This window comes from Hyperolius riggenbachi, chromosome 1, assembly GCF_040937935.1.
Source record: "Hyperolius riggenbachi isolate aHypRig1 chromosome 1, aHypRig1.pri, whole genome shotgun sequence".
NCBI classification, from domain to species: Eukaryota; Metazoa; Chordata; class Amphibia; order Anura; family Hyperoliidae; genus Hyperolius; species Hyperolius riggenbachi.
Window position 1 is genome coordinate 28,757,592 of NC_090646.1, and position 26,409 is coordinate 28,784,000.

The 26,409-nt window shown below is 45.6% G+C and overlaps 1 protein-coding gene across 1 annotated transcript; it reads right to left on the minus strand.

Annotated features, from left to right (window-relative positions):
* Positions 1 to 418: 418 nt before the first annotated feature.
* LOC137543908 (vomeronasal type-2 receptor 26-like) lies at positions 419 to 22,333 on the minus strand. Its single transcript, XM_068265021.1, has 2 exons — positions 22,294 to 22,333; positions 419 to 1,335 (listed from the first exon to the last, which is right to left on the minus strand). The coding sequence occupies exons 1-2, from the start codon at positions 22,331 to 22,333 to the stop codon at positions 419 to 421; spliced, it is 957 nt and encodes a 318-aa protein (XP_068121122.1).
* Positions 22,334 to 26,409: the final 4,076 nt, after the last annotated feature.

Here is a 26,409-nt window from a genome sequence, read left to right on the forward strand (position 1 = left end):
GAGTCGGGAGAGACTCCAGCCTCGGTGCAGTGTAAGAGGGAGCGCACAACTCACTCACCTATCATTACCTGATATCATTTATTATCATTGTGTTTGAAGCAGAGAGAAATGAGAAAAGGGGATACATGGCATTAACTGCAAGCCATATAACTAGAGATTAAGGGTTTTGGGGGGTTGGGGGTCCTGGGGCACCTCTTAGTCTAATAGCAATCAGTGTGTGACGGCTGGGGTGGGAGGGATGGAGGGGCACACTTTGGTGTCTTAGCCTTGGGTGCTGGAGGACCTTGTCCAGACTCTGATGAGTTGTTTGTAAGTAGGGGACTGTATGTATATGGTATCAATAACTCTGTAAATCTATGTTTATGTATGTATATAATATATTATCCATCAGTAAATCTAACATATTTATAAAGCAATTTCAAGAGTTCTGCTTCTTGTTTTGCTTTAATAAAATTTGCCTAATGTTTAGCTCTGGCTTTAGTAGAATAATGTATAATTTAGGGAAAAAAATGCAGACTAAAAAACCGGCACTTGAGGTCAGGATGGCAAATACCTCCACGGCCACCATGTATTTCCCTCTGGTGCTCAGATAGGCCGGGATCATGGCAATCCAGACACTGCAGAACACCAGCATGCTGAACGTGATGTACTTGGCATCATTAAAGCTGTCCGGTAATGTCCTCACCATGAAAGCCAGGAGAAAACTGACAGCTGCCAGAAACCCCATATAACCCAACACAGAGTAGAAGCCAATCACTGATCCCTCATTGCACTGAATGATGATCTTCCCAGGATGAGAGAACATGTCATACTCCTGATAGGGAGGAGAAACTGACAGCCAAATGGCACAAATTAATCCTTGCACAGAAGAACATGTTACTACAATACAATTAGACATTGTTTCACCAACCCACTTCTTCCAGGGGTGGTTAGGATTTGTAGCGTTGAAAGCAATGCAGACTATAATAGTTTTGGCCAGAACACATGAGACTGACACCGAAAAGATGATCCCAAATAACACTTGTCTCAGCATGCAGGTTGCATCTACAGGACGTCCGAGGAATAAGAACACGGAAAGGAAGCACAGCAAGATGGAGGCCAGGAGAATGATGCTCACAGTCCGGTTATTGGCTTTAACTACTGGAGTATCCCAATACAAAATAAAAACTTTCAATGCAATTATGGTGATGACGGAGCCTGACAGAGAGATGATTGAAAAGATGAGAGTCAAGGAATCTTCTTCGAATGATAAATATTCCAATGTTTTGGGAATACAGGTTGTTTTCTTCTCATCTGGCCATTCTTCATCAGGGCATCTCTGGCAATGGTCACTGTCTATAGACAAAATAAAAAATACAATAAATATTTGACAGTGAATTATAGGGTAAAATGTTACCAACACTATACTGTAAGTGCTAAACACTGTGGTATATATACCTCTTGCTCAGGTTTAACGCCAATCAGATGGACATGTGGTCAAATGGAGGAAACCACAGTCATCATACAGTTTGGCACTAATGAGACATTCAGGTGAAGATGAAAGGTCATTGAAATATTTTTTACAACTCAAATCTAGAGACACTAGGAGGAGGGAGGAGGCACCTGGAGATGGCAGCCTCACCAGCTTGCTCTGTCTTTCTATGTTTGTTTTATGTATTTTCGTTTTTCAACATTGCCTTGTGCAACCCAATCCGGATAACCTTCACCAGTAAACAGCTACTGAGCATTCGGAACTTAGCTAAATATAATCTACCCCTGGATATTTCATCTACTCTTGATCTTCTGGGGATTCTGACCAGTGGAGCTACAGTGCAGAACCAGGCAGTGAGGCTTAGAAGAAGAGGCAAGCGCTCCGAGATCCAGACTCAGTTTCGACGCAGAGGACTGCGCTCTCCACTACCTGGAATCATACTCTCTAATGTCAGGTCCATATGTAACAAACTAGATGAGCTTCAACTACTGATCCAAACAAAGAAGGACTTTCATCTCTCTGCTGCCCTTTGCTTCACAGAGACTTGGCTATCTGAGCTGATTCCAGACAATGCTCTGCAGATTAATGGATTTACACTCTACAGAATGGATTTACACTCTACAGATCTGATCGGGACCCACTTATTTCTGGCAAAACCAAAGGTGGAGGACTCTGCTTCTATATTAATGATAGATGGTGCCAGTAGCGTCCCTACCATAGGGCGGCAGGGGGCGCCCCGCACCGGGTGTCGGGCGCCCCAGGGGGTGTCATCAAGGCCTCCCACAGAGGCCTGTGCAGGACAGGAGGGGGAAGTAGCACAGAAAGGAGGGGTGGCGGGGAAAGCGGCGGGAGGGGGGCCGGACCCCCCACCTCCCTCACCTGGGTCCCCTCCTTCTGGCGCTTCCCCCTCCTAATTAGTAGCAGCGGGCAGCAGAGGGCAAGAGGACTTACTCACCTCCTTCCTGCGGTCCAGGCGATGGCAAATAGCGTCATCGTCACGTGACGCTGGTCTCCGCCTTCTCCACCGCTCACTGTGCTTCCTGATTGGCGGAAGCACAGTGAGTGACAGAGAAGTCGGAGACCAGCGTCGCGTGAGGATGACGCTATGCGCCGCCGCCATCGCCAGGAGCAGGTGAGTGAGTCTTCTTCGCCGCTCCTGCCAGCTGCTGCTAATTAGGACGGGGAAGTGCCAGAAGGAGGGGACCCAGGTGAGGGAGGTGGGGGGTCCGGCCCCCCTCCCCGCCACCCCTCCTTCCAGGCTTTCCTCACACTGGGGGCAACTAAACTAGCTATACTGGGGGCAACTATACTAGCTATACTGTGGGCAATTATACTAGCTATTCTGGGGGCAATTATACTAGCTATTCTGGGGGCAACTAAACTAGCTATACTGGGGGCAACTAAACTAGCTATACTGGGGGGCAGCTATACTAGCTATACTAGGGGGCAGCTATACTAGCTATACTGGGGGGCAGCTATACTGGGGGGCAGCTAAACTAGCTATACTGGGGGCAGCTATACTAGCTATACTGGGGCAGCTATACTAGCTATACTGGGGGCAGCTATACTGGGGGCAGCTATACTAGCTATACTGGGGGCAGCTAAACTAGCTATACTGGGGGCAACTAAACTAGCTATACTGTGGGCAACTAAACTAGCTATACTGGGGGGCAGCTATACTAGCTATACTGGGGGGCAGCTATACTAGCTATACTGGGGGGCAGCTATACTAGCTATACTGGGGGCAATTATACTAGCTATTCTGGGGGCAATTATACTAGCTATTCTGGGGGCAATTATACTAGCTATTCTGGGGGCAACTAAACTAGCTATACTGGGGGCAACTAAACTAGCTATACTGGGGGGCAGCTATACTAGCTATACTGGGGGGCAGCTATACTAGCTATACTGGGGGGCAGCTATACTAGCTATACTGGGGGGCAGCTATACTAGCTATACTGGGGGCAGCTATACTAGCTATACTGGGGCAGCTATACTAGCTATACTGGGGCCAGCTATACTGGGGGCAGCTATACTAGCTATACTGGGGGCAGCTAAACTAGCTATACTGGGGGCAACTAAACTAGCTATACTGTGGGCAACTAAACTAGCTATACTGGGGGGCAGCTATACTAGCTATACTGGGGGGCAGCTATACTAGCTATACTGGGGGGCAGCTATACTAGCTATACTGGGGGCAGCTATACTGGGGGCAGCTATACTAGCTATACTGGGGGCAGCTATACTAGCTATACTGGGGGCAGCTATACTAGCTATACTGGGGGCAGCTAAACTAGCTATACTGGGGGCAACTATACTAGCTATACTGGAGGCAGCTATACTGGGGGCAGCTATACTAGCTATACTGGGGCAGCTATACTAGCTATACTGGGGGCAGCTATACTGGGGGCAGCTATACTAGCTATACTGGGGGCAGCTAAACTAGCTATACTGGGGGCAACTAAACTAGCTATACTGTGGGCAACTAAACTAGCTATACTGGGGGGCAGCTATACTAGCTATACTGAGGGGCAGCTATACTAGCTATACTGGGGGGCAGCTATACTAGCTATACTGGGGGCAGCTATACTGGGGGCAGCTATACTAGCTATACTGGGGGCAGCTATACTAGCTATACTGGGGGCAGCTATACTAGCTATACTGGGGGCAGCTAAACTAGCTATACTGGGGGCAACTATACTAGGTATACTGGGGGCAGCTATACTGGGGGCAGCTATACTAGCTATACTGGGGGCAGCTATACTGGGGGCAACTAAACTAGCTATACTGGGGGCAGCTATACTAGCTATACTGGGGGCAAATATACTAGCTATACAGGGGGCAAATATACTAGCTATACAGGGGGCAAATATACTAGCTATACAGGGGGCAAATATACTAGCTATACTGGGGGGCAGCTATACTAGCTATACTGGGGGGCAGCTATACTAGCTATACTGGGGGGCAGCTATACTGGGGACAGCTATACTAGCTATACTGGGGGCAGCTATACTAGCTATACTGGGGCAGTTATACTAGCTATACTGGGGGCAGCTATACTGGGGGGCAGCTATACTAGCTATACTGGGGGGTAGCTATACTAGCTATACTGGGGGGCAGCTATACTAGCTATACTGGGGGCAGCTATACTGGAGACAGCTATACTAGCTATACTGGGGGCAGCTATACTAGCTATACTGGGGGCAGCTATACTAGCTATACTGGGGGCAGCTATACTGGGGGCAACTAAACTAGCTATACTGGGGGCAGCTATACTAGCTATACTGGGGGCAGCTATACTGGGGGCAGCTATACTAGCTATACTGGGGGCAACTAAACTAGCTATACTGGGGGCAACTAAACTAGCTATACTGGGGGCAACTAAACTAGCTATACTGGGGGCAACTATACTAGCCATACTGGGGGCAGCTGTACTGGGGGCAGCTATACTAGCTATACTGGGGGCAACTAAACTAGCTATACTGGGGGCAACTAAACTAGCTATACTGGGGGCAACTAAACTAGCTATACTGGGGGCAACTACACTAGCTATACTGGGGGCAACTATACTAGCTATACTGGGGGCAGCTATACTAGCTATACTGGGGGCAAATATACTAGCTACACTGGGGGCAAATATACTAGCTACACTGGGGGCAAATATACTAGCTACACTGGGGGCAACTAAACTAGCTATACTGGGGGGCAACTAAACTAGCTATACTGGGGGCAACTAAACTAGCTATACTGGGGGCAACTATACTAGCTCCACTGGGGGTAGCTATACTGGGGGAAACTGTACTAGCTCCACTGGGGGCAGCTATACTGGGGGAAACTGTACTAGCTATACTGGGGGCAACTATACTAGCTAATACTTTAAAATACAGTTAGCTCCGACCTCATCTGGTCATGACCACGCCCATTTTTTTGCTGCGAAGCACGCCGCAGGTTGTGGCCACGCCCATTTTTAGGGGGGGGTGTGTCTTTTAATACCCAGCACCGGGTGCCAAATGCCCTAGGTACGCCACTGGATGGTGCACGGATGTTACAGTTATTAAGAGGACATGCTCGGCTGGGTTGGAAACACTCTTCATAAACTGCAGACCCTACTATTCACCCTGTGAGAGCTCTTCATTTATTTTGGCTGCTGCGTACATCCCTCCATAAACATGTATGCAGCCTGCGCTCCAGGAACTCGCAGATCAGATCACAGAGGTGGAAAGGGAGTACCCCGATTCTTTTTTTTATCATACTAGGGGATTTCAACAGTGCTAACCTTTCCAAAGAACTCCCCAAATACAGGCAACACGTCACAAGCGCAACTAAAGAAGGTAAGACATTTGATCACTGTTAAACTACGACTAAGGACTCTTATCACTCTGTCAGCAGGGCAGCTCTGGGGAACTCTGATCATGCTGTTATACAGCTTATCCCAACGTACATCCAAAGACTAAAAACTGCCAAACCTGTAGTGACCACAGTTAAGAAATGGATGAGTGAAGCTGTAGAAAAACTACAGAGCTGCTTTGATTTAACAAACTGGAATATATTTAAAGAATCCTCCAGTGACCTAAATGAATACACTGACGCTGTGACATCATATATTACCTTTTGTGAAGAGTCCTGCATCCCCACAAAAAAGTGCGCCAGGTACAATAACGATAAACCCAGGTTTACATCACATCTTAGGAAGCTGCGCCTCGATAAAGAAAGGGCATATCGTACAAGGTGATAAAGTCCTCTACAAAGCTGCGAAATACAAACTGCAGAGAGCCATTACCGACGCAAAAAAAGATTATTCTAAAAAACTTAAGGAAAAATGTTCAAACGCCGACTCATTCACAATATGGAAATCTCTGCATGAAATTACCAGCTGCAGGAAGAAATCTCCGCCCTCACTACACAATCTGCAGCTTGCAAATGAACTGAATACATTTTATTGCAGGTTTGACACTAGCAACAAAAGCTAAACACACCAAGTCAGTTTGCATAATTTGCATCTGTGCAAGAGGCAAACTGAGCACTCCTCCAGCCAGCTATCATCTCCACCCCCTGCAGTGCCTCAGTATCTACACAACACAGGAGCAGTGTTGCCAACTGATCCCTTTAAATACGGGCGCTTATGAATTATACATGTCTTGTGGCTAGTTAGATGCAGTTTAGGCACTGATTATCTGTGAGAAGCCCCAGAACCTGTATAACTTAGATATGTCAGTATTTAAAGGGATGACGAGGAGAGGGCCAGTGCATACCACAAAGGCTGCATCTGAAATGACAACCAGCTCATGTGTGCAGCACCTCTAATAGGCATTTCTGCACACTTCGCATTCAATTCAGATGCAAATCATATGCAAAACTGCTACTACTTATCATGCAAACAGGAAACTCAGGAGGATGGGCTGGGAGCAGATAACCTGATAGTTATATACTTGCAGAGTTAAGAAAAAATGGGTGGAAGGCTGCACATCCCTAAACACATGCTGCAGATGCAGATTTCAGCTCTGCATGTAATACAATAATTCCATCACTGCTGCACAGCAAGATCTCCCAGCTACACATGCCTGACTCCATCTGCAAATGGGTAACCGATTTTTTTACAGACAGGAGACAGCATGTTAGACTTGGTAAACACACATCAAGCTCTCTGACAGACAGTACTGGTGCACCCCAGGGCTGTGTGCTGTCCCCACTGCTCTACTCCCTTTGCACCAATGACTGCATCTCCACAGATCCATCTGTTAAGGTTCTAAAGTTTGCAGATGACACAACAGTAGTTAATCTCATTCAAAACGGGGATGAATCTGCATACAGGCATGTAGTGGGACAGTTTTCCTCCTGGTGCAGCAGCAACAACTTGGAACTAAATGCTCTCAAAACCATGGAGATGATAATAGACTTTAGGAGATCTACTCCCCTTCGCCAGCACCTCCCCTTAACCATAAATGGATCCACAATAACCCAAGTAGAGTCATTCAAGTTTCTTAGGTCCACAATCTCAAACAACCTAAAATGGGACAACAACACTGCCACTAATTTCAAGAAAGCGCAACAGAGGATGTACCATCTACGGCAGCTGAAAAAGTTTGGCCTACCTTAAAATCTATTGGTGCAGTTCTACACTGCAATCATCAAATCCACCATAACATCATCTATGACTGTATGGTTCGGCTCCTGCTCAGCATTAGAAAAGGGAGGCTGCAGCGCATCATCCGAACAGCAGAAAGGATAATTGGCTGTAGCTTACCTTCCCTGCAGGATCTTTACGCTAGCAGGTGCAGAAAGACAGCGACCAAAATTGCCTCTGACCCCTCTCACCCAGCTCACTCCATCTTCCAGCGCATGCCTTCAGGAGTAAGATTCCGGTCAATCGCTACCAAAACCTCCAGACACAGAAACAGCTTTTTTCCTCAAGTGGTAGCCATACTTAATGCTGAAGCCCGCTAGAGCTGCTAGGACTTGAAAGTAATCAGCACAGAACTGAAAATGAACAATTCTCACATTGCTTACTGCCACTATACTTGCATAATGTCCTTGACTTGTAATACACATACTGTCTGTCCTCGTATTGTTTTTGTTTATGTTTGTTAAGAAACTGCCAAGACAAATTCCTTATAGGTGCAAACTTACTTGGCAAAAATAAATTGATTTTGATTCTGATTCTAAGGTCAAGCCCTCAGAAATGTTACTTGTGACTAGTGAGGTTTAAGTATATCGCTGTTTAGAATTTCAGCTTACAAGATTTCGATCCTTCCTCAAGATCCATATTTTATTGCTAATACGGTGCCCAAAGCAAAAAAAAGGGTGCGCGGTAAATATCGTTTTCAACATTACAACATTAACGTTTTTGAAATATGTTATCATTTTGGAAACTTACAATGTTATAGTTTTTGTCATATTACATTGTTTGTATGTACAAATTTTATGTTAACAAATATATTATCATTTCTAAGGGTAAGGGTGTGTGTAGGGGTGTTTGTGCAGGGGGTGGTGGTTAGAGTTAAGCACCACCAGGGGGGATAGTTAGGGTTAGGCAGCATTTGGGGGTTAAGGGTTAGGCAACACCGGGGGGTTAGGGTTAGGCACCACTGAGGAGGTGGTTAGGTTTATGCACCACCAGGGGATGGTTCTGTGTGAGAGTAGAGTTAAAGGGAACCAGAGATGAAGCACCCTCGTGTATTTTACCATATAGATCAGTGGGAACATTAGAGAAAATACCTACCTAGCTTTCTGTTTCATTCTGCACTGCACAGCTTGTTTCTAATCAGCCCTGATAAAATCCCTGACTGAGCATTCAGTCTGGCTTTTTTCAGAAATATTTATAGCTCAGTCTGTGTTGTCTCCTGTCTTTTCAAGTCCAAGCCTGCCCTCTGCTGGCTCTGCTCAGAAATCATTATAGCTGAGTCATTATAGCAAAGCCAGACTGAACGCTCAGTCGCGGATTTTAGAAGCAGGCTGTGCAGTGCAGAATGAAACAGAAAGCATGGTAGGTGTTTTCTCTAATGTTCCCACTGATCTATATGGTAAAATACATGAGGGTGCTTCATCTCTGGTTCACTTTAAGTTAACTTCCCTGGCGTTCAATTTCCCCAGGATTTTTATGCAAAAAGTGATCCAATTAATTTTCATAACCTTTTTATTTTCCTGTAATGTGTCAAGCAAGGGTCTAGTATACAGTACAGGTGAGTATTGATGTGTATGCACGTTTATACTGTTCACAGCATGTTTTATATTGACGTGCATAACCGTCAATACTGCTAGGGAGGTTAAGCTGTATTGCTGAATTACGCAACAATTTTTACAGTTAATATCTGTTCATCTTCATCTCATCTGTTTTAAAATGATATTTATTGTTAACAAATTTAGTTAAAAATGTTTATCGTCATTGATATTTCATTATCTACCCGCGCCGATTTGTTATCCAGCCCTTTTTTCTTGGTGCCCTTTTTTCATGCACCCCAATGTGCTGTATAAGTAATGTACCTGCCCTGACCATGCTTTGCAGACCAGGCATCTGTAGTCAGATGGACCCTTGACCCAACGCTGTGTGCCAGAGATGACACCACTTGCTTTTAATGAGAATCTGTTATGGAGGGCAAGTCTGCCATCCATTCAAGTGAAAGGTATGCACTGACTCCCAGTATAATACAATGTGCAGTCACAGATGCAGTGAAAGGTATTCAGTGACTGCTGGTATAACAATGTGCAGTCACACAGATGCAGTGAAAGGTATGCAGTGACTGGTATCAATACAATGTGCAGCTGTCACACACACAGGTACACTGAACAGGTATGCAGTGACTGGTAGCAATACAATGTGCAGCTGTCACACACACAAGTACAGTGAACAGGTATGCAGTGACTGGTATCAATACAATGTGCAGCTGTCACACACACAGGTACACTGAACAGGTATGCAGGGACTGGTATCAATACAATGTGCAGCTGTCACACACACATGTACACTAAACAGGTATGCAGGGAAAGGTATATAACACTGTGTGCTGCTGTCACACAGGTGCAGTGAACATGAACAGGTATGCACAGACTGGTATTACAAATCTGCAGCTTTCACACACAGGTGCAGTGAAGATAGGCACTGAATGTGCTGGGCCTAACACAGTTTAGCAATTAGCAAGGGCCAGCTGTGACTGACAGGGCTGTATATGCAAGTGTCAGTGGGCCACACAAAAAAAAAAGAAAAAAAGAAAAAAAAACAGAACACAAGAACATTAGCTCTCAAAAGAGCTGTTTTGGGGTGTTTTTAGCAATAAGTATCAGCAAGGAGCAAGCTAACAAGCCTAACAACAGCCTAAGGGCCCTTTTCCACCAGTGCGTTTGCGCTGGCTGAATCGCAAAGTCGCAAACCGACAATTGCTACGGTTTGCTTTTTAACATAGGAATCGCGGTAGGTCATTTCCACTACCGCGATTCGTTTTTTACCGGAATGCGAACGCGCGGCGGAGCGATAATTGCCGCGATTTTGCTATGCAGTGCATAGCATAGCAAAATCGCGGCCGCAAACGTCGGGGAATTGCTGGTAATTGCGATTCAGCAATCGCTAGCGTTCAGCGTGAACGCTAGCGACTGCTAGTGGAAAAGGGCCCTAACTAAGCTTTCTCTAATCTCTGCAGCAACTCTCTCCCTTCTCTCACTATTACTGCAGCACACAGAGTGAGATCATGTCCAATGCAGCTGCCTTTTATACAGGGGGGGGGGGGGGAGGGGGGCTCCAGGAGGGAGTGCAGCCTGATTGGCTACCATGTGTCTGCTGACTGTGATGTAGAGGGTCAACGTTTAGCACAATAATGTAGTATAGGGGGCGGGTCAAATGCGCATAAAGTTTGTGTTCTACCGCGAACGCGAACCACCAATGTTTGCGCAAATAAGTTTGCGTGCGAACACTTCAGGCCATCTCTACTAATCACAGTAAATGGCACCATGAAAAAAGAGCAATATATGAGGATTCTCAACGACAACATCAGGCAGTCACCAGAGAAACTTGACCCTTGGCACTAGTGGACATTTCAACATGACAATGGCCCAAAACACAGCAAAAGTGGTGAAGAAATGGTTGGCAGACAACAACATTAACGTTTTGGAGTGGCCCAGCCAGAGTTCTGACTTGAATCCAACTGAATCTGTAAAGTAAGCTAAAGATCAGGGTGATGGCAAGAAGACACTCCAACCTGAAAGATTTGGAGCTCATTGCTAAAGAAGAATGGGCAAAAATACCTGTGTAGTGTGTAGACATGCAAAAAGCTGGTCTGCAATTATAGGAAGTGTTTGGTTGCATAGGCTTTTCTATTGATTATTGAGAAGGGTGTGAATCATTTTGGACTGGACACTTTTTGCTCAAATGTAAATAAAAGCTAAACATTATTTGTGTTTCCACAATAATGCCTCTTGTACATTGTCTTATTATCTTTTGGAAGATACCTAAGATACCTATGTCATTTCCCATCAAAAAATTACTTGCTGATTGAATAAAAGTAACTTTAAGTCTAAATTTGCCAGGAGTATGAATAATTATGGGCAGCACTGTAAATGATAGCATCAAGTAAACATAGACCTCTCACCTGTGACATTGGATATCTCTCCCTCTGCACATGATAAACACTCATAGCAGCAGACATGATGACTTTTACCAGGAGCTTTTCTGAACCCCGGAGAACACTTGTCATTGCATCGAGATGTTGGGACCTTAAATGGAATGTGTGCTGCTTTTATATATTTCTTTTTTATCCTTATTATTATTTGCATCTTAAATATATTACAGACAGTTTATTTCATACTGACTAGCGGCGCGCGCCATGCTGCGTTGGGCAGGATTGCGTGCACCATCTCTCTGGACATCGTGCTATCCATCTTGCCACACGTGCATGCCATACCCCCGCATGTGCACACCGTCTCACCACAAGCGCACACATCACATCCCAATGCACATGCACCATCCAATCAGGGCTGCAGTCAATCACAGTAGGATGGGGCGGAGAGATGCAGCAGTGTGGCCAATCAGAGTGGGGTGATTCAGGAGGGGGCAACTATGGAAGGACCTACAGTAAACAGCTTGAAAAATTATTATTATAAATTTTATATCTTTGCCTGATAACATTTGATGATAAGAACACAATTCCCCCCCCCCCCCCCTTTATTGCAGTAAACAAATCACTTAACATTACAACTGCAAAGTAATTAGGCTAGAGAATATATCTGATCCAGGCCATTTCTCCACTTTTAAAGTGTGCCAATAAAGTGTACCCGAGACTAATATGATCTCAAAAATGTAGCACAGAGGCATGTCCCCTTCCCCATCCAGGGCAGTTTCTAGGCTAAATTGCACACAGGCCGAGGGTGTACAAATTGTGCCCCCCCACCCCACCCCCGTGGACTCGCAAACCCATACTCTTTAGGAACAGTCACACAGCCACAGGTCACATGTAGATCTGCCTACTTACCAGTTACCAGCCGCTCATTCAGGAGGAAGCAGGGACCAGGATCAACTCCTCCAACTCCTCCATGGGCACTGACAGCCTACAGTATCGCTACAATACATCAGGTGTCATGACGCGGTGGTGACGTGACGATGACTTGACGTCTGATGCAGGCAGGTGGGGTCAAGGAAGGTGATTCTTTCTTCTTCCATTTGGCTGAACCATGTATCACCAGCTCCCTAGCGGTTATGTCCTTCTGCCTGCACCCCCCTTCTTCTACTTGCTAGTCTGCACCCAGGGTGGTCGCCCTCCCGCACTGTCCAAGAAATGGCCCTGTCCCCATCACATACCTCTGTGCCCTATCGCTCTGCTCTCCTTCACCCCTCCTGACAAGCAGCATGTCCATAGCTTGAGATAGTAAGGGAGGTCCTTTGCAGGAAAGACATGCCTGCATAAGGCACACTCCAGTGTTAGGAACGCTCCTAACCAGCCTCTCACAGAAAAAAAGATGGATGGGAGAGCTTACTGAGCATGTCTAGTGCACTACTATCATGGGCATGCCATGACTCAGAAGTACTTCCGGGGTCGTCATGGCCATTTTGGAAGAAAATAATCAAATCTTTCTTGGGACCCAGTGGGCAAATGGAGCGATATAGGATGACAAAAAGTGAATCGTTGGACTCAGGGAAGAGAGCTGGTGCCGGTAGTATTTTTTCTTTTATATTTAAGTTCCACGTCGAGTTCTCTTTAAACTATGAGGTCAAGCTATAAAAGTATGTGTGTAACAGAGAGCGGCATGTCCACCGCTTCCGCATCTCAGCCGGCGGCGGTCCCCACCGCGCAGTGTCACAGCACGCCACATCCTTCGGCCGCACAAAAGGGTAAGGACCTTTATGCCAGAAGAAGGGGAGTCAACTGACTCGCCGGTCAGCTGACCCCAGCTAGCTTCCTGATTGGCTGGGTTTCTGGGCGGCTCGGCAGAGCGATCCTCAGCATATAAGGAGCTGGCTGTCAGTTGTTCCTTGTCTGCTGTTGCGAATACTTCGTGTTAGCGTTCAGACCTTTGATAGCTATAATTATAACTGAACATTATTGTTGATTTATTGTGTATGACTCTCTGCTCGTTCTTCTGACCACTCTTCTGCCTCCTGATTCTGTACCTTGCTATCTGATCTGTTGCCGAATTACTGCCTGAATCTCTGACTCCGATTTGTGCCTTATGACTCTGTACCTTATCTGCCCGACCCGTAGCCGACCTCAGCTTCCACTTGACTCTGATTAGCCTGACGTTTCTGTACTGTTATTGTCCGATCAGCTGCCGACCTTGCCTGTACGACCACTGTCTCAGAGATAGTCCCCACAGCCAGGGGGCTATTGCATAGGAGTACTCCTGTTTACTGTGCATAATCACCTGTGAAAAACACTCTCATTAAAGTACTGATTCTGTGCTAGTGTGCATACCGCTGATCTACTATCAGTAAATTACTGATTACTTGTTCATCTATATCTGCATCTATAACTGCAGATCACCACATAATCAGATATTTTTGCGCTTACTGACACATTGTTACAATGTGACATTATTATTGCTGATATTAAATGTGTTATGAAACAAAGCATTTGGACTCAGTGACAAGGTAATAGGTGGTCAAAGGTTTTCTTCTCCCCCAAAACACACTTGGAAAAAAAATGGCTTAGTATAGGAATAGTTTTGAGATTCATATAAATAAATTAAGAAAAGTAAATAACGACAGACCCTACCTTCCCAGCTTTCCAAGTTATTTCTTTTGGATCAATGTAATAAGTTCTATCACCTGTAAAAGATTCCGTAAAATTTCCGAAAATGTTCCTGTTACGTTTTGTACCATTTACGGTTTCATGGAACATCCAGTTTGCTAAGAACAATGGCAAAGTCAAATGCCCTTTCTGATTAAAAGAAAGCATTTCATCGCTCACTTCCAAAGATGTTTTTCTCATAAACGCCTGTAACTTGTATTTAAAAATAAAAATAGAGAGAAAAAAATGGAAAAAAAAAAGTTTGGTTGAAGAGATACCTTTGTACACAGCAAAAAATCCTAGCTTGCTCCATTTCAAAGTCAGCAGTGTAAATAAAGGGAAAGACATGTGGGATGTGCAAGTTACTCAAGGCTCAGGTTTCAGTCCAGCTGTGGAACCATTGATGTTTGATGTGAGCAGTATTTGGTCCATGTAGACTGTGTCCTCCATGTGTGTGTGTGACCTGTTTGAGTAGCAGTCAGTGGCTGGCAGCTACAGAACATTCTCTAATTGCAGGGGACACTTCCATTTTTTTTAACCTTTTGCCGACCACTCCACGCCAATTGGTGTGAATGCGGCAACAGCCCCAGGACCGCTTCACGCTGATTGGCGTGAAGTGCTAGGGGTGGGGAATGCAGAAGATCGCGCGCGCCGATGCACGTGCATCCCTTCTGGAATGACGGAGCTTCACTCAGCCATCAGTCTCTTAGCGGCTATCGTCACTCAGAGACTGTTAGATGGCAAAACCACCGTCTAATAAGACTGTACAGTGCTGCGATCTAAGGCAGCTCTGTACTGGGGACAGCCGTGTGACATGGCTGTCCCTCTGGTAGGCTCAGAAGAGATCCGCTGTCATAGGCTGAAGCCTATCACAGTGATTGGCTTGCGGAGGGAGGGAGGGGTGGGAAAAAATAATTAAAAAAAAGGAAAATTAATTTAAAAATAAATTTAAAAAACTGAAAACAACCAAACATCCTAGCAGCGATCTTAGCCCACCAACAGAGAGCTCTGTTGGTGGGCAGAAAAATGGGGGGGGGGGGGGGGTCACTTGTGTGCTGAGGTGTGCAGCCCAGCAGCAAGGCCTTAAAGCTGCTGTGGCCTATTTAGTAAAAAATGGCCTGGTCACTAGAGGGGGTTTAACACCGCAGTCCTTAAGTGGTTAAAGTTTTAATATCAAGGTGTTTGTGTATAATAAAATTGTTACATGGTTATGGTGAACGGTCAGTCTTTAATTACTTAATTTGATTGTATAGTTTTGCTCCTGCACACTATTCATGTTGAATATAGTGCCTATAAATTTGTAAAGCGCTCGAGCTTACAGACTGCACCAAAGTGTCCCCCATACAATGAGTCCTAAAGTTGAAGAGAAATCGAGAGCCCAATATGGTGTAGTATGTCAAAATTGATTGGATAAATGAAACAGTGAGATGGTAATACTCACAAACACGGGTTACCACCTAGGTAACCACTCATTAGGCAGGTGAGGAGATTAGACCTGTCCTCACTCAGGATTAAGAAGTCACTCTCTGTAGATAGGAAGAAAGGGGGGTAGATCACCCCTCCACCTGGGGTGGACTCAAATATATTGGTAGGTGAACAGAGGCGCCAGAAGGATAAAAGTACATAAAATTTTTAAAAAATTGCTGGGAGGAAGTGGTGGACTCGCCTCCGTTAAAGCAGACACCAAGGACTGTAAATATATAGATCTACACATTAATTGAAAATACCCCAAAGATGCAACGCGTTTCGCGGGCACAGCCCACTTCTTCAGGCAATAAGCAGGGGATAAACAACAGCAATTCAGTTATAGCAAGCAGAGCACCTCTGTAGAGGTGCTCTGCTTGCTGTTGTTTATCCCCTGCTTGTCTGCTTGCTGTTTATCCCCTGCTTATTGCCTGAAGAAGTGGGCTTTGCCCGCGAAACGCGTTGCATCTTTGGGGTATTTTCAATAAATGTGTATATCTATATATTTACAGTCCTTGGTGTCTGCTTTAACGGAGGCGGGTCCACCACTTCCTCCCAGCAATTTTTTAAAAATTTTATGTACAATGAGTCCTACTCTAACCCTCCAAAAATGTTTCTTCCTTCACATCTTTCTATGGGAATAATCTCTATGGCCCACGAGTCAAACAAATGGGAATACAATGTTGATAAAATGACCTCACCTTTCTATCAGCTTCCAACTAGATTCTCTGGAAAAAAATGCAAACTAGTCTAAGTATATGCATATGTTGAATGCAATATAAGTTATGATAACTGATGGTCAAGGTGCTTGAGCTGTTCATGAAAGAAAGGGGTTGCTGTTCATGCAAGAGATAAGATTTATTATAGCAGAAATATTTTGTGTGCGTGAAAAAAGGGCCCAGCTGGATAACGGAATGGCGCCGGTGGGTAACGAAATCTGATAACGATAAACATTGTTGTCAAACTTGGTTAACGATAAATACCATTGTTAAAACAGACGGGAAATAATGGCAGTAGTATTTGTATAGCGCCTTTCTCCTGTCGGACTCAAAGCGCTTGCAAGGCAGCCGCTAGAGCGCACTCAGTAGGCAGTAGCAGCGTTAAGGAGACTTGCCTAAGAAACTCCTTACTGAAATAGGTGCTGGCTTACTGAACAGGCAGAGCCGAGATTTGAACCCAGTTCTCCTGTGTCAGAGGCAGAGCACTTAACCATTACACTATCCAGCCACTGCTGAACTAATAACAAAAAGATATTAACTTTAAAAATCGTTACATAATTCAAAAATACAGCTTAACTCAACCCTACCCTCACACAGAACCCTCCCCTGGTGGTGCCTAAAACTAACCACTCCCCTGGTGGTGCCTAACCCTAACCACCCACCGGTGGTGCCTAACCCTAACCACCCCCACTGGTGCCTAACCCCTCCGGTGGTGTCTAACCCTAACCACCCCCCTGGTGGTGCATAAAACTAACCACTCCCCTGGGTGGTGCCTAACCCTAACCACTCCCTCTGCAGAAACACCTTTTTGCACACAGAAACAATAATATGATAATATGACAAAAACTATAATGCTGCAAGCTTCTAAAAAGGATAATATACGTCAAAAACTGTAATGTTCTAATGTTGTTAACAATATTTATCGTGACACTCTTTTTTTCTGCTTTTTTCGACGTATTAAAGATAATTGCATTAGAGTCTATGCCGGTGCCCTTTTTGTCCACCTTCAGCCGGCGCACTTTTTTCCCACTACCAACTTTTCTGAATAGATTGGAGAGCTTGTACTGCAGGGTGAGGTTCCAGGCTGCATAATGAAGACAGAGCAGTAAGTCAATGGAATTTAATTTTGTGGCTGAAAATCCCTCTTTAAGACTAGTCCCCTACACACATATCCCCTCCCCTCACATCTACACCTAGTTATATACATACCACAGAGAATTTACACGCAAAGCATGTAGATTTATAATTCAAACCACTTCTGTCTTCACCACTTCTCTTCATATTAATGTATGAAAATATGAAATATTAAAGTTTGTGCCAAATGCCAAGTGCCACATGCCAAGTGCCAGGTGCCACTGCCAAGTGCCACATCCGGCATACTCCTGGTAGACGTTACACCTGCTGCTGCACTGCCCTGCTCCTGCTGCCTTTGCTGCTCCCACCGCCAGGGTGCCACAGGCCACAGCTGCTGTGCTGATACCACCTATATATAACCCAAAACACAATTGCTGCATAATTTTTTGGAGGTGTCTGGGCTGAAAACTCATGTCCCAGATGTGCGGTTGGACTTTGGACACAATGTTGGCTGCACGACCGCTGTCTGGAACCCAGGCCTGATGTTAATTGACAGCCATTTTGGGGGGGGGGGGGGGGATTTTAAGTCCCCACATCATCAATTAGTATTTCCCTTTAAAAAATAATGATGCTACATGCCTCATTGACCCTAAAAAAAACACGTTTTTAAAGCAATTTAAAGGCCACTTCCGGGTTTTCTATCCAGATATTCGAATTTGCCCAGATATCCGATCCAGGTCGGTTACCAAAATGGTCAAATCCGGATATCCGATCTGGATCTGGATATATGGGTATACGGATCGGGGTCAATACGGATTTTGAAAAGGGGTATCCAAGCAGCACTGATTGTGTCATCTGTGGGTGGGAGAAGCCGCATAGTGTAGTCTGAGGGGTACTCTGCTTTTACCTGTGCCACTGAGCCAGCCTATCACAGAGAGGTAGTCTGCTTCTACCTGTGCCTCTGAACCAGCCTGTCACATGGAGGTACTCTGCTTCTACCTGTGCCACTGAGCCAGCCTATCACAGAGAGGTACTCTGCTTCTACCTGTACCACTGAGCCAGCCTATCATGGAGAGGTACTCTGCTTCTACCTGTGCCACTGAGCCAGCCTATCACAGAGAGGTACTCTGCTTCTACCTGTACCACTGAGCCAGCCAATCACAGAGAGGTACTCTGCTTCTACCTGTGCCACTGAGCCAGCCTATCACAGAGAGGTACTCTGCTTCTACCTGTACCACTGAGCCAGCCTATCATGGAGAGGTACTCTGCTTCTACCTTTAGCACTGAGCCAGCCTATCACAGAGAGGTACTCTGCTTCTACCTGTACCACTGAGCCAGCCTATCACAGAGAGGTACTCTGCTTCTACCTGTGCCACTGAGCCAGCCTATCACAGAGAGGTACTCTGCTTCTACCTGTACCACTGAGCCAGCCTATCATGAAGAGGTACTCTGCTTCAACCTGTAGCACTGAGCCAGCCTATCACAGAGAGGTACTCTGCTTCTACCTGTACCACTGAGCCAGCCTATCACAGAGAGGTACTCTGCTTCTACCTGTGCCACTGAGCCAGCCTATCACAGAGAGGTACTCTGCTTCTACCTGTGCCACTGAACCAGCCTATCACAGAGAGGTACTCTGCTTCTACCTGTGCCACTGAACCAGCCTATCACAAAGAGATACTCTGCTTCTACCTGTGCCACTGAGCGAGCCTATCACATGGAGGTACTCTGCCTCTACCTGTGCCACTGAAGCAGCCTGTCACATGGAAGTACTCTGCTTCTACCTGTACCACTGAGCCAGCCTATCACAGAGAGGTACTCTGCTTCTACCTGTGCCACTGAGCCAGTCTAACACAGAGAGGTACTCTGCTTCTACCTGTGCCGCTGAGCCAGCCAATCACAGAGAGGCACTCTTCTTCTACCTGTGCCACTGAGCAAGCCTATCACATAGAGTTACTCTGCTTCTACCTGTTCCACAAAGCCAGCCTATCACAGAGAGGTGCTCTGCTTCTACCTGTGCCACTGAACCAGCCTGTCACATGGAGGTGCTCTGCTTCTACCTGTGCCACTGACTTAGCCTGTCACAGAGAGGTATTCTGCTTCTACCTGTGCCACTGAGCCAGCCTATCACAGAGAGGTCCTCTGCTTCTACCTTTGCCACTGAGCAAGCCTATCACAGATAGGTACTCTGCTTCTACCTGTGCCACTGAGCCAGCCTGTCACAGAGAGGTGCTCTGCTTCTACCTGTGCCACTGAGCCAGCCTATCACAGAGAGGTACTCTTCTTCTATCTGTACCACTGAGCCAGCCTATCACAGAGAGGTGCTCTGATTCTACCTGTGCCACTGAGCCAGCCTATCACAGAGAGGTACTCTTCTTCTATCTGTGCCACTGAGCCAGCCTATGACAGAGAGGTACTCTTCTTCTACCTGAACCACTAAGCCAGCCTAGCACAGAGAGGTGCTCTGCTTCCACCTGTGCCACTGAGCCAGCCTATCACAGAGAGGTGCTCTGCTTCTACCTGTGCCACTGAGCCAGCCTATCACAGAGAGGTGCTCTGCTTCTACCTGTGCCACTGAGCCAGCCTATCACAGAGAGGTGCTCTGCTTCTACCTGTGCCACTGAGCCAGCCTATCACAGAGAGGTACTCTTCTTCTACCTGTGCCACTGAGCCAGCCTATCACAGAGAGGTACTCTGCTTCTACCTGTACCACTGAGCCAGCCTATCACAGAAAGAAGAGATGAAGAGAGAAGTAGTGCAGTGTCAGCCACAGTATGTTACAATCCAGTGTTGCCACAACTCTTCTCTGCTGCTTTATGTAGTAGTCATCCATCACATTGGGTACAAAGAAAACAGGGGAACAGTCATAGTACCTGTCATTTTGGCTCTTTTTAACTTTGGAATTTATAAAAATGTCACGACCATATTGAGAAGGCAAGACTTGTAGATAGATGCTACTGTAAGTAGTGATGAGCACAGATTTTGCACAGGTGTAATTTTGCGTCATGCAAAATTGTAATGCAAAATTTTGAATGTTGTCTGTATTTGCAATCATTTTTAATTGCGTGTAGTTGTATGCCAATTTTAGTGGTTAATAGCAAAGCCCCTATACATGCTATTGCCATAAAAATTGATAGATAAGTTAAGGAAAATAGTGGTTACAAGTAAAAAAAATAATAGTAATAATTTTTTTAAAAAAGACCTTGTAGTTTTTGAGAAAGTAGATTTGAAAAATGAAAAGGGAAAATGGTTTTAGGCTTTCTTCACATCTAAAATTGAAATTGCTGACGCCAGTGATTCACAGTTTTGTGGGCGACTTTTCTTTCTCCTCCCGGCACTCGGGTGGGTGCTGCGTTTTTTGTAAAGCACTCTTATAAGTGCTTTTGCAGAGTTATTGTGTTTTTTCATTCTTTGAACTCTTTGAACCAGAAAAGAATAAATACGTTATTGTTTCTTAAAAGCTCCTAGGAAATCGCTATGCAAAGTGCTTTTTCAAGCGTTTTGCTAATTTCCCTATACCTTCCATTGAGGCAAAACGCCTCAAAAATGGCCCATGCACCAATTTGCTGAGCGTATCGGAAACAAACCGCTCTCTCATTGGGAATCATTGCACAAGCTGTTAGGTATGGTGGAATTACCTCAGCGGTGGAAAGCAACGCGTCCTCCGCTTCCGCGTCTGACGTCATGGCGGCTGTTGCCGCATCGTCGCCGGCGTCTCTCACGGCCTCCGGCAGAACAGGTCTCTCTGCTGTGCATCAGGTCAGGTCGGCACGCTCGCGCGGAGCAGCAGGACCTTTATGGGCTCAGGAGACGAGTCAGCTGACTGGCCGGTCAGCTGACATCTGGCTGCTTTTTCTCTTTGCTAATTGGTGGAAGTATTCTGGGCGGGACGCTTGGAATTGCCTGTCTGCATTTAAGCTTGGAGATGTCGGTAGCTCATTGTCTGTTGTTGCGAATACTTCACGGTGAGAGTGCTCAGACCTTAGTCAGATCCTTGTGTGCTTTGATCCGGCAGGACCCCGGGGATTTCATACTAGACTAGGAAATATATATATATTGTATTGATTACTTGTTGTTGACTCTTTACCTGTTCTTGACTCTGATTCTGCCTTACGATTCTGTACCTCTGCCAATCTGATCTGTTGCCGACTTCTGCCTGAATACTTACTCTGATTCTGCCTTACGATTCTGTACCTTTACCAATCTGATCTGTTGCCAACTTTTGCCTGTCTGACCTCGCTCCCACCAGTGGGCCCTCGCCACTGGGGGTTATTCCTCATCCCCATCAGTGGGCCCTCGCCACTGGGGGTTACTCCTCATCCCCATCAGTGGGCCCTCGCCACTAGGGGTTACTACCTGTGTATTGTTATTATATGTTTATGTATAAACGTGTGCACCAATCACTTGCATTATACATCTATTAAAGTATACTGACGTCAGTAGCGCGCTGAGCTGATCACTGCTGATCCTTACACAAGTGTTTTGAGGGCGATTTTCAAAATAGCCTGCGCTTGAAAATGGCCAACAATACCCTTAGTGTGAACAAATCCTAAAACTGTCATTTTTCCTTTGCATTTTTTAAATCGATTTTCTCAAAAACTACAAGATCTTTTTGAGTTTTTTCCTTGCATGTATGGGGGATTTGCCATTCACTGCTAAAGTCAGTGTGAAAATTACGCCAAATTATGAATAGTTACACAAATGAATTGAATTTACAATTCGTAATTAGGTACGGGTGTAATTGCAAACATTTGCTTGAAATTTTGTGTAATTGTAATTAGCTGATTATGATCATCATCACTGATAGTAAGTGGTCAATCATCATCCCTTTCACCCATCACAGCTCTGCTACTTACCTTACCTCTGTATCCGTAAGCTCCAAATCTCCCCATTTGCTTCATCTCATGCAAGGTATATGCCAGAGAATACACTGCGATGTATAGAGAGTAGAAACTTGCATAATTATAATTAATGTCAAACAACCCGCTATAAAATGGGGGTATGTGGTCAGGGCAGGAATCAGAGACAGAGCATGGTTTATATTTCAACGTGTTCTGAAAAAAAATATTCTTCTTTGGATCCGTAACATTACAGCAAAAATAAAAGGCGTAGATATCATGAAGTATGGGATCTGTAGGACGTTTCCATCGGGTTACACCATGAAATAGGGATTTAAGGCCGGGAATTGGTCTTTCTTCTTCAACAAAAGTAAACTGCAGTTAATGGCCTCTGTGAATGCTGGTCTCACGCCTGCACCATCTAGAAAGGTTTCAGGAAGGATAAATGTTATGTTATGTCTGTTAGCTCCCCAAACTGGATAAACGGCATATGCTGACTCAAATTTCCCACAGACTATCACCACCGAGGCTGTGTATCTCTGGAGCATGTTTTCTGTGCCTGAAGAACTTGAGAATTTAGTGACATGTTCAATGCAGATCCCGTTCCTGGTCAACTCCTTGGTCAGTTCCAGCATTTCCCATTCTGCGCTGTCATCAGCTGCTATGAGGATTCCAACCCAATTCCAATGAAAGTGTTTCAGGCAGAAAGCGATGGCTGCAAACCTCAGATGATCATTTTGTCCAGTGTTAAAAAATGACTTATAGAGGTCATTATCTCTTGGAAGAGAACGACTGCCTTCATAGCTGACCTATGGTGAGCATAGAAGAATGTTTTACATTTAATAGTGTATGCGCTCCTCTGCCTTTCTTCAAAATCTTTATTAGAAGGGTGGGGTGGAGGCAACCAGAATATATGGGCGTTAAAGAGACAATGAAGTGAAAAAAGAATTATGATATAATGAATTGTATGTGTAGTACGGATAATTACTAGAACATTAGTAGCAAGGAAAATAGTCTCATCATTTTATTTTCAGTTATATCGTTTTTTTTTATAACATTGCATTATTGTCTTATATTTGCAGTTTACACACTACTCAGCATTCTAAAGGATTTTACAGAGCAGGCCAGTGAGCTATTGACCTGTCCTCTGGAGAGAAAAGAAGATACAATGACAGTTGAGATAACAAGCTTCAGAAGACAGAGCTCTCTGCGACTTTGAAAGTCGTGGAGCTCAATGGCTCTTTTGCATAGATAACAACTGGAGTTTCTTAACTCTTCCTGTACTGGAAACCATATTAGACTTATGTGTGACGGATTGCGGAGAAACCGCCGCACGTTCTGACAGTGAGGCGGCGGTGTCCGCACACAGAGCGGCGGTTTCCCCGCAGCAACATGCGTCTAGTTTGTCTGGACCCAGTAGTGCACACAGATGGAGAGCTACGGGCGCGCGCGCCACAAGACTGGTCTACAGAACGCCAGATCAAACCAATATGGATGCACTTAGCAGTCGTCTTGACACACTCACCACTTCGGTGGAAAACCTCATCAGAGTGATGGACGGTCAGCAGGCCCAGATCTCTGCTTTATCTGGGTCACTACAAGTCCTTCAGACGACTGTAAATTCAGTGCGATCCCCTCCAGTTACAGACTTGAGAATGTCTGTACCCGAAAAGTTTTCTGGTCATAGATCTGACTTTCAGAATTTTAAGAATCGTGTAATGTCATATTTTGAACTGAGGCCTAACCTGTCAGGAACAGAGGCACAGAGGGTTATCTTTATTAAGACCTTACTCTCAGGGGATGCTCAGACCTGGGCGTATAATTTAGAGTCAGGGCATGAAGCACTCAGGTCAGTTGAGGAGTTTTTTAAATCCATGGCCATAATCTATGATGATCCAGACATTTCCTCTACCGCGGAGCGGGAGCTGAAGACCTTGCGCCAGGGCAAGGATCCTGTGGAGGTTTATGCAGCGGAGTTCAGGAAGTGGTCGGTGTCGGCCAGGTGGGGGGCTTTTGCATTGCTGGATTGTTTCCTATCAGGGTTATCAGACGCAGTCTCTGGATTCATGTTGGGATACCCTGAACCAAAAACCATTGAGGAAGCAATCTCTTTAGCAGTGCGGGTTGATCGTCGGTTACGATATCAAAAACAAACCCGTAAGGACCGAATCAGATATGTCTCCTATACCACTTCTCCACCGGCCTCACCGCCACCTGAGCCAATGCAAATTGGTAAGTCCAAATTAACGCGCTGTGCAGAGGAGGGTCAGACTGTTTCCACTGAAGCTTTCACTGATTCCGGTTCAGCGGCTAATTTTATTGATTACGATTTTGCTAAAAAATTGGGAATACCCATGCTCCCTTTGGATCAACCGATCCGGGTCACTGCTGTGGATGACTCTCCTCTGCAGAGTAGGCACCCCTTATCTCGTACTCCAAGCTTGCAACTCAAGGTGGGGGTCTTACATGGGGAAAGTCTGCAATTTCTTGTTTTGCATATGGCAACCTCTACCATCATTCTTGGCATGCCCTGGTTACAAATTCACTCGCCTCAGATAGACTGGGTTTCAGGTCAGCAAACGAGCTGGTCATCCCAATGTTATCATCATTGTTTAGCGAAAGTAACCATGGGTAATACCAACATTCAGGTTGAAGGTGTACCGAGACAATACGCAGAATTTGCTGACGTCTTCTGTCTTAAGTCAGCGGACAAACTTCCCTCCCCCACCGTACCTTCGATTGTCCCATCGATCTGAGATCTGGTTGTATGCCGCCCAGGGGTCATCTTTATAACCTATCTGAGCCAGAGAAACTAGCTATGCAGGAATACATCAGGGAAAACTTGGCAAAAGGGTTCATCCATCCCTCTCATTCACCAGCAGGGGCAGGTTTCTTTTTTGTAAAGAAAAAAGACGGAGGCCTTCGTCCTTGTATTGATTATCGAGGCCTGAATAAGATCACAGTGAAAAACCGCTACCCTTTGCCATTGATTGACGATTTGTTCACGCAGGTGACCAATGCCAAGATTTTTTCCAAGCTAGATCTCAGGGGTGCATACAATCTAGTCCGCATCAGGGATGGTGACGAATGGAAGACGGCCTTCAACACACCCGTCGTGCATTACGAGTACCTGGTGATGCCCTTTGGGTTGTGCAACGCACCGGTCATCTTCCAGGAGTTTATTAATGAGGTGTTCAGGGAAGTGTTGGGGAAGTTTGTTCTGGTTTACTTGGACGATATACTCATCTTTTCGTCCAGCCTCTCTGAACATCGCCAGCATGTCAGATGGGTTTTAAAAAAGGTAAGACAGAATCAACTTTATGCCAAACTGGAGAAATGCATCTTCGAGGTAGAGTCAGTAGCCTTCTTGGGGTACATTATCTCCACTTCTGGTCTCTCGATGGACCCAGGGAAAGTTTCTGCTGTCCTGGAGTGGCCTCAGCCTGTGGGGCTGAAGGCACTTAAGAGATTCCTGGGGTTTGCTAATTACTACAGAAGATTCATTAAGGGGTACTCTACCATCATCTCCCCTCTCACCAGTCTCACCAGGAAAGGGGCTGACACTCATCACTGGTCACCAGAAGCTCATGCGGCCTTTTCGACCCTAAAGAAACTGTTTTGTTCTGCCCCGATACTGAGGCATGTTGACGTCGACCTTTCCCTTCATTGTAGAGTTTGATGCCTCAGAGGTGGGGGTGGGAGCTGTGTTGTCTCAGAGGTCAGGTTTGCATGGCAAGCTGCACCCATGTGCCTACTTTTCTCGCAGATTTTTACCCACCGAGAAAAACTATGACATCGGCAGCCGGGAGCTTCTGGCCATCAAATTGGCGTTTGAGGAATGGCGACACTGGTTAGAGGGTGCAGAACACATTATCACAGTTTATACAGATCACAAGAATTTGGAGTATATTGAGGGGGCTAAGAGACTTAGCCCTCGCCAGGCCCGGTGGTCCCTGTTTTTTGCAAGATTCAGATTTGTAATCACGTATACTCCTGGAAGTAAGAATATCAAGGCCGATGCTCTCTCCAGGTTTTTTGAGCCCGAGTCAGTGCAGCCTGCAGCCCCTGAAACCATCCTACCCCCAAAGGTAGTTCTGGCAGCCACTGAGACATGGAGAGATTGGACAGCCACTTGAGTC